Below are 8,255 nucleotides of genomic sequence, written 5' to 3'. Positions count from 1 at the left end.
TGCACTGGTTTTTGAAGCTCCAGCTTTTCCTTTTTCTTTCCACCTCCCTTGCTATGGGTTTTCAGCCAGGATAAGGATGCTCCTGCTCATCAGGGCAGGCTGCAGCCTCAAAATTCCAGCCATCCCTCTTTGCTGCTGGGTGGCTGACAGGGACCAGGGCTGGAGAAGCAGAGATGGGTAGGAGGGGAGCATATCACAGTCAGGACTGAGGATTAGCATGGATCTGGGCTCCAGCAGAGATACTGGATATCAGAGGCAATGTGCAGGAGGAGCAAGAGTGAGGGAGTTGTCATTGCCCCATTGCTGGCCTCTGTTAGGCACAAAAACCCAGCATCACCTCAGCTGGTCAAACCATTCTGCCTCCTGAGAGCAGAAGGAAGGGGAATTAAAGCAGTGTCTGCAGGGCCCAGGAAACTGTGCAGGGATGGTGCAGCAATTTCCTGGGGGGCTACCATGGCCTTGTCATGGATGTGGCCTGTTGTCATTGTCACCATGGTGCCACACTTCAAGGTATTCTGACTGAGATTAAACCCATCATGCCAAAACATTTCTATGGTTATTCCACACTCTCTTCATTCCTGCCTTTTGCTTTGCTCTCCAGCAGCCAAAGAGACCCCCAAATTGCCACTTTCCTGGTTGCTTTTCATGTGAGAGTTTTGCTGGTTTATTCCCAGGTTTTCTCAGCTCTCTGGGGGTTCAGAGGTCTGGAAAAAGTGATGTTCAATTGTGTTACCAGGAGAATAAACTCAGGACAACTGGGCAAAGATGGATCAGGCAGGCAGGAGAGTTAAACAACTAAATCCTTGCAGGATGCTTGCTGCTGGTGTTGCTTGGGCACCCACACTCACCACGGGCTGGGATGGAGGCTCTCAGGAGCCAGCAAGATGAACAATTATGCCTTTTGTGCAAAGCAACAAGACCCACTTCTCCACTCACCAGTCATGTCCCGAGAATCTAATAAAAAGGGAGATTAGCCCCTCTTTCCTCTCTCACATCTCCTTAATGCTGTCATTTTATTCACACTTTGTAAAGCAAATAAACCAGCAAATTGCTTGCTTTAATGAGCTGAAATTAAACTCGGGCTGCTGATAAAATACCATTTCTCCTTTCTGTTGTTGGGAAGGACCTGGCTGATAGGCAGTGTATGGGAAATAAGAGAAAACATGCACTGGGAGACTTACTGAAAGTGTTTGAGTTGTTTACTGCTGCTCTTCTTCATCCCCAACAGCTCCAATGAGATGGGGGAAGCACAAGGGTGCTACAGGGGAAGGCTGTAGGGGATCAGCCTGGCATGATCTGTGGGGAGCCTGTCTCTGTTCCTGGCTCATGAATGGTGCCACTGCACAAATCTCCTCTGTGAGGAAAAGGCTGGTTTGGTTTTGCAGAGCCTTCCCAAATACAGGCTTGCCCAGCCAGGGTGGTTGGGTCACAGTGGGAGAGAGAGGGGACAGAATAAATGTTTGCTGAAGAGAACATGCCAAGTGTATCCCTTCCTGCTGCCTGTGCCGCGTTTGGCAGGGCTTCCCTTGCCACAAGTCCGTGGAGGAGGGCAGGGAGATGCTGGAACAGGGAAGTGCCACCCCAAAGGGACAATGTAAACCATTGCTTATGGCTCTGCAGGCCAGGAATACCCCATCCCACACCCTTAGGGGCAATGCACATCCCCACAGGATGCAGGAGGAGCTGGACACCAGGCTGCTCCCTGTGGCAGAGGAGAGCTGGCACTCCTAGAGAGAAAATCTCCACCTGCAACACAATGTGTGTGCTGGGATTTTCACCCCAAAAAGAGGAGCTCAGGGCACTTTGCTTCAGTCTCCCCCCAGCCCATGAAGTGCTATCATTATCTCACAGTAGCAGAGAGGAGGCTGGAGTGCAGAGAGGTTAATTGAGTTGTCTAACACCAGAGGGATGCAGCAGCAGACGTGTTTCAGTCTGGCACTGCAGCCTGTGCCTCTGTGGGGGTGGCAAGGGGGGGCACTCACCTGCAATCTGCCAGGGAGCACAGTCCCACTTCCCTTCCCGGCTCCAAGGACTCAGCTGGGTTAAAATGGACTTGCAAGTATTGTCTGAGCATCTCAGGGCAGTGACAGCACACTGAGGAAAAGGTGGCTGGGAAGTCTCATGTGCAGAGAGCTGATGTTAGAGGAGGTCTTGTCACTCATGTAATGGAAACACAACTGTCACCAGGGAACAGACTCATTGGTCACAAGCCAACCAAATAAACTGTTTTACTGCTTATTATCACTGGCCTGTTTACCAAGGTACAAACTGAATGGTGGACAGGGGTCTCTGCAGTGAAATATGCTCTCCTTTCCTGCCTGGTATTGTGACTGGAAAAGAACCTGATTTCTTTGGGACAAGGGTCAGAGTATACACCTGCCTCTAAAAAATCAGCCCCACACAATTTTCAGGTATGTAGCACCAAGAACATTCCAGCCTGGGCGCTGTAAAATGGTCTGGAAAACTGTTTCTGGGTATATACTATTTTTCAGACTTAATGAAAGAAAATTTGGATGTAAGATGTGGCCCTATCTCCTTCACAACTTCTCAAGAAACCTGCAGTTCTTACCAGCCATGTTTCCAAGGAGTATTGGAGGTGCATTCCCTGGCTTCCACAGTCTGCCCTTGGACAAGGGAGACAAACAGTGTTCCTGTTCCCAAAAAAGTTCAAAGAAGGATTTTTCTAGATAGGCCATGATGATTTCTCTCCATTTGTGGGCAACTCCATCTCTGCTATAACATCTCACTGCTTAGAGTTCCATTTGGCAGTAGAGATACCCACAGATGATGTTTTCAATATCTTGTGGAAAAGCATGACCCAGGAGATGCTGGTGGTCCTGCATTTCCCACCTCTCCACTTTTGCCTTCCCTAAGAAAAAAGAAAAAGAAGTAAGAGCTGTCCATGGAAATTTATGCTTAGTCAAAAATTTAGGGGGAAAAAATGGAAAATGTGAGCCAGAAATTAATTTCTTTGTGGGAAGTGAGGCTGCTGGAAGTCCCACAGGTTTGTGTCTAGTGGAGACTTTTCCTAGTCTTCAAACAGCTGTTTCTGGCTGGGGAGGGAAGGTCTTGTCCCATCCTCTGTAAATGCTCTTGTTATGTCACTGAATGTTTGCTGGTTTTTCACACCTCTGCATCATTTCACCTGGGAGGGAGAGCCCTGGAGAAAGGCAACAAACCCCCAGCAAGCAGGGACAAGGACACTGGGTGGTTCACAATCACACCAATGGGTTTTGCAAAGGTTCCCAGAAACAGGACAAGCATTTGATGCTGGGCTGTATCCCAGATGCCACATGGCAGAGAGACACGGTGTCCTCAACCAGCACCCCTTGTGTGGGCACTGCTGCTGCACACACCAGCACAGGAGACAGTCAGGATTCCCCTCAGCAAAACGCTGCAGCATCAAATCTACATCAGAGCGAGTTGTCTAGACTTCATCTGCTCTCAGCGGAGAGGAACAGACACTTCTGGGGCATCACTCCTCTCCTCCTCAGGTAGACACCTAAATAGGTCAGACAAATGGTGTGCTGGATGTGTGTTGGTCTCCCAGCTGCCAAAAAAGTGATGCTGGACAAGGGTGGCCTCAATGGTCAGTGACCACCTCTCCTTGTGCTGCCAAACAGTGCTGGTGCCAGCCAAATATGCCAAAGGCTGCTTGGAAGGTGGTTGCCAGAATGAGGAGGCGAGTGCCTAGCTAAGAGGGGAGTTGGATGGATCTCCAACCCCTCTGACTGCCGACTGTCTTTTCCTTTGTGCTTAGTTTGTGCTTGTGTTTTGTTTTGAGCAGGTGAGCCGGGGGACCGAGCGGGGACAGCCAAACGCACGGAGGCACAGGGAGATGGGGACCAGCGCCACGATGTGCAGCAAAAAGAAAACGAGGAGAAGTACTATAAAAAATGAGAGGAAGGCTTGTCTCTAAGCCTGAACAACTCCTCTGCACAGGCGCTTAACTTCATGACTCCCTCCTCGAGATGCCAGAGGCTTGGTGATGTGGGACCAGCCTCAGCCACCAAGGCTTTGGTAGCAGCCCCTGGCTGCTGGCTGCCGAGCACCGTGGGCACCGAGGTCCGCTTTCTCCACGGACGCTTCCCTCCCGTCTCTGAGCCATGAGGAGAAGGGAGAGGCAAGCAAAGCTGCCGAAGGAGCACTAGCCCACACCTTCCCAGCCCCTGTCCTGTTCCCCGCTTCCAGCAGACCAGGAGCCCTTCTCCGTGCTGCCCTTCCAGATGGCAGGTCGCCGGTGGGCCGCGACGTCAGCCCTCTGCATGTGCGTGGCGGCCGTGTCCCTCCTGCACGCCGGCGGGGTACGGGCGGACTGCTGGCTCATCGAGGGGGACAAGGGCTTCGTCTGGTTGGCCATCTGCAGCCAAAACCAGCCCCCCTACGAGTCCATCCCCCAGCAGATCAACAGCACCATTGTGGACTTGCGGCTGAACGACAATAAGATCAAGAGCGTGCAGTACGCCTCGCTCAGCCGCTTCGGCAACCTGACATACCTCAACCTGACGAAGAACGAGATCTCCTACATCGAGGACGGTGCCTTTTCAGGACAGTTCAACCTCCAGGTGCTGCAGCTGGGTTACAACCGACTGAGGAACCTCACCGAGGGCATCCTCCGGGGCCTGGGGAAGCTGGAGTACCTCTATCTCCAGGCCAACCTCATCGAGACCGTCACCCCCAATGCCTTCTGGGAGTGCCCCAACATAGTGAACATTGACCTGTCCATGAACAGGATCCAGAGACTGGACAGCAACACTTTTCGGGGCCTAAACAAGCTCTCTGTCTGTGAACTCTACAGTAACCCCTTCTACTGCTCCTGCGAGCTCCTGGGCTTCCTGCAATGGCTGGAGGCTTTCACCAACATGACACGCACCTACGACCGGATGCAGTGCGACTCCCCACCCGACTACATGGGCTACTACTTGTTAGGCCAAGGCCGGACTGGCTACCGCAATGCTCTGAGCATGCTCTCTTCCCTTTGCACTGGCGGCTCCTACACTGTGATCCCTCGTTTTATCCCTCCCCGGTACCAGGTGACCACGGTGCCCTCCGAAAGCCCCTGCTCCGAGGAGGAGTGCTCCTCCGGCGACGGCACGACGCCGCAGTTCTCCCTGTTCACGCCCATCGGTGAGACGGAGGTGCGCCCCAACATCCAGGTGAAGCACCTCAACCACAACTCGGCCGTCCTCACCGTGCAGATCCCCTACCCCTTCAGCAAGATGTACATCCTCTCCCAGTTCGAAAACGGCTTCTCCTCCATGATCACCAAGCTCAGGAAGAAGGAGGAGAACATCACCGTGAGCAACCTAGTAGCACAAAGAGATTACACCTACTGTGTAGTCTCTGTTCACCAGTACTCCAAGTACAACCACACCTGCGTCACCATCACCCCCACCAGACCCAACCGCAAGGAGCCGGTGCCCACCCCTTCCACTGCCACCCATTACATCATGACAATCCTGGGCTGTCTCTTTGGCATGGTGATTGTCCTGGGCGTGGTGTATTACTGCCTCCGGAAGAGGCGCCAGCAGGAGGAGAAGCACAAAAAGGCTGCCGGCAGCATGAAGAAGACCATCATCGAGCTGAAGTATGGGCCGGAAATGGAGACCACCAGCATCACCCAGCTGTCCCAGGGACAGATACTGGGTGGGGAGACAGTGACCCGCATCCCCTACTTACCTTCTGCTGGCGAGGTCGAGCAGTACAAGCTGATTGAGAGCAGCGAGACCCCCAAGGCCACCAAGGGCAACTACATGGAGGTGAGGACAGGTGAGCAGCCTGAGAGGCGAGACTGTGAGCTGTCCCTGCCGCCAGACACGCAGGGCTCTGTGGCTGAGATCTCCACCATTGCCAAGGAGGTGGACAAGGTGAACCAGATCATCAACAACTGCATCGATGCCTTGAAATCCGAGTCCACCTCCTTCCAAGGGGTGAAGTCGGGGGCAGTCTCCACGGTGGAGCCTCAGCTGGTGCTCTTGTCAGAGCAGATCCCCAGCAAGCACGGATTCCTTTCCCCCGTCTACAAGGAAAGCTACAACCACCCTCTCCAGCGACACCACAGCATGGAGGCGGCCCCCAAACGCTCCAGCACCTCTTCCAGCGGCTCCATACGGAGCCCCAGGTCCTACCGCTCCGAGGGATCGGGCCACAAATCCGAAGCCAAATACATCGAGAAGACTTCCCCCACCACCGACACCATCCTCACTGTGACGCCGGCCGCGGCCATCCTGCGGGCAGAGGCGGAGAAGATCCGCCAGTACAGCGAGCACCGGCACTCCTACCCCAGCTCGCACCCGGGGGAGCAGCACGACAGCATGGGCGGGCGCAAGCCCTCCATCCTGGAGCCCCTGACCCGCCCTCGCCCCAGAGACCTGGCCTACTCCCAGCTCTCGCCTCAGTACCACAACCTGAGCTACACCTCCAGCCCAGAGTACACCTGCAAACCATCGCACAGCATCTGGGAGCGCTTCAAACTCAACCGCAAGCGGCACAAAGACGAGGAGGAGTACATGGCAGCCGGCCACGCCCTACGCAAAAAGGTCCAGTTTGCCAAAGACGAGGATCTCCACGACATCTTAGACTACTGGAAGGGCGTCTCTGCCCAGCAAAAGTCCTGAGTCCTCACACAGCTCGTGACTTAACACACTAACTGGACCAAAAGAAATCCGCAGCAGCTATTTTTATTCAGACTGTCTTTGAAACAAAATAAAATTAAAAAAAAAAAAAAAAAGAGAGTCAATAAAAAAATTAAAAGAGAGAACAGATAATGAAAAATCTATAAATATTCTATATAATATATACAGTGAGATATTAAAATGTCCTCACGTTGGTGAGACGTGCACCAAATTTGAATACAAACTTTGCAAACAAACAAACTGTGGAGTGGGAAAAAAAAAAAAAGTTTTGTTTCATTTTGATTTTTTAAAAAAAATATAAGAAAAAAGAAAAAATTGAATCTAAAATGAAAATGAAAGAGCGGGCAGAGAGCTGAGGTCTGGCGTTTTCCAATATTGCATTGCATGAGTCCCTATTCCGTGATTTTGTGGATTCTTTGTGAACAGTTTGTGTTCTTCCTTCCTTCCCTTCCAAAATCAACAGCGACAAAAACAGCAACAAAAACCAAAAAGAGACCAGAAGGAGCTCCATCTTTTGGGCTGTTTTTGCAAACGGAGTCTTCCAGTTTAGACTTTTACCTGGTTGAAGGCCCGTTCACATTTTCACTCACTAAGAGGTTTTACCACACATTGCATTGTAAACCAACGTCGTTAATTGTACAGAGAAAATTTCTATATTTGCAATGTTTGCTGTATAATGAGAGAGAGAGAGGAGAAAAAAAACAATACTACATCTACTAAAAAAAAAAAATATATATATATATCTCTATATTCACCTGTTTGTACCAGGTTTTAATCATGGATTTTAGAGAAAGAGATAGAGTTTTATTTGAAGGACTTTTTTGTTGGTTGGTTGGTTGGTTGGTTGGTTGGTTGGTTGATGGGATATCTTTTGGAGGGGGGAGTGTTTGGATTTCTAAGTGCTTTGTTTTGATTTCTTCCACCAATTGTCTGTGTCCAAGTGCTCATCACTTCCAAGTGCATTGAAGAAAAAAGGCTCGTACCCAGGAAAATAGAATCCCTCACCTTATTCCAGGTGGGAGACCATCACCACCAGGCAGTGGGAGGGGGATGAGAAGTGAAGGGCTCTTGGCTGAGCCGGTGCCACCATGCAGTGGGGTTTCTCCTGCAAATCAGAAGGTATTGGTCTCTGCCCTAAACAGATGTGTCTGGAGGTGGTGGCCCTTGGGACCAGCCACTGAGGGGGGGATTATCCCCCCACTTTCAGGGTGGGGAGCCAGTGATGGGTTAGAGCACAAAGCCTCTTGCTGCTCTGTGGAGAAGGAGAGAATGGAGGGGTGATTTTGCTTTTGGGGTAAAAGACACTCAGCATTTACAGCTTGCCCCATACTGAGACACCTTGGGGAGCCCCTGACCAGCCCCTGGCGCTCTGAGACTGGAGGGGAAGGGGATGGCTCTGTGTCCATGGGTCCACCCAAGCAGACACGTGCCCCTCAACCATTGCTGCCCAGCACCGTTCCAAGATTCCACAGCTCTTTGCCCCATCTCTAAAATCCTCACATGAGGTGAGAAGGGAGGTGTTGAGGCACTTCCAGGCCAAAGGACACTGATCAGCTCCAGCTGAGTCACACCCACCCATGACCAACAAAAAGTGAGGGCTTCCTGAGGGTCTGAGCGCTG

The 8,255-nt window shown here is 51.7% G+C and overlaps 1 protein-coding gene across 1 annotated transcript; it reads left to right on the top strand.

Annotated features, from left to right (window-relative positions):
* Positions 1 to 4,223: 4,223 nt before the first annotated feature.
* ELFN1 (extracellular leucine rich repeat and fibronectin type III domain containing 1) lies at positions 4,224 to 6,617 on the top strand (the record flags this gene model as incomplete). Its single annotated transcript, XM_084216579.1, has 1 exon — positions 4,224 to 6,617. Exon 1 carries the CDS (start codon positions 4,227 to 4,229, stop codon positions 6,615 to 6,617), a length of 2,391 nt encoding a protein of 796 aa, XP_084072705.1. The 5' UTR covers positions 4,224 to 4,226.
* Between the last annotated feature and the right edge of the window lie 1,638 nt (positions 6,618 to 8,255).

The sequence above is a fragment of the Fringilla coelebs genome (genome assembly GCF_963513975.1).
Source record: "Fringilla coelebs genome assembly, chromosome: 16".
NCBI lineage: Eukaryota > Metazoa > Chordata > Aves > Passeriformes > Fringillidae > Fringilla > Fringilla coelebs.
This window is presented reverse-complemented; position numbering and strand designations above follow the sequence as displayed.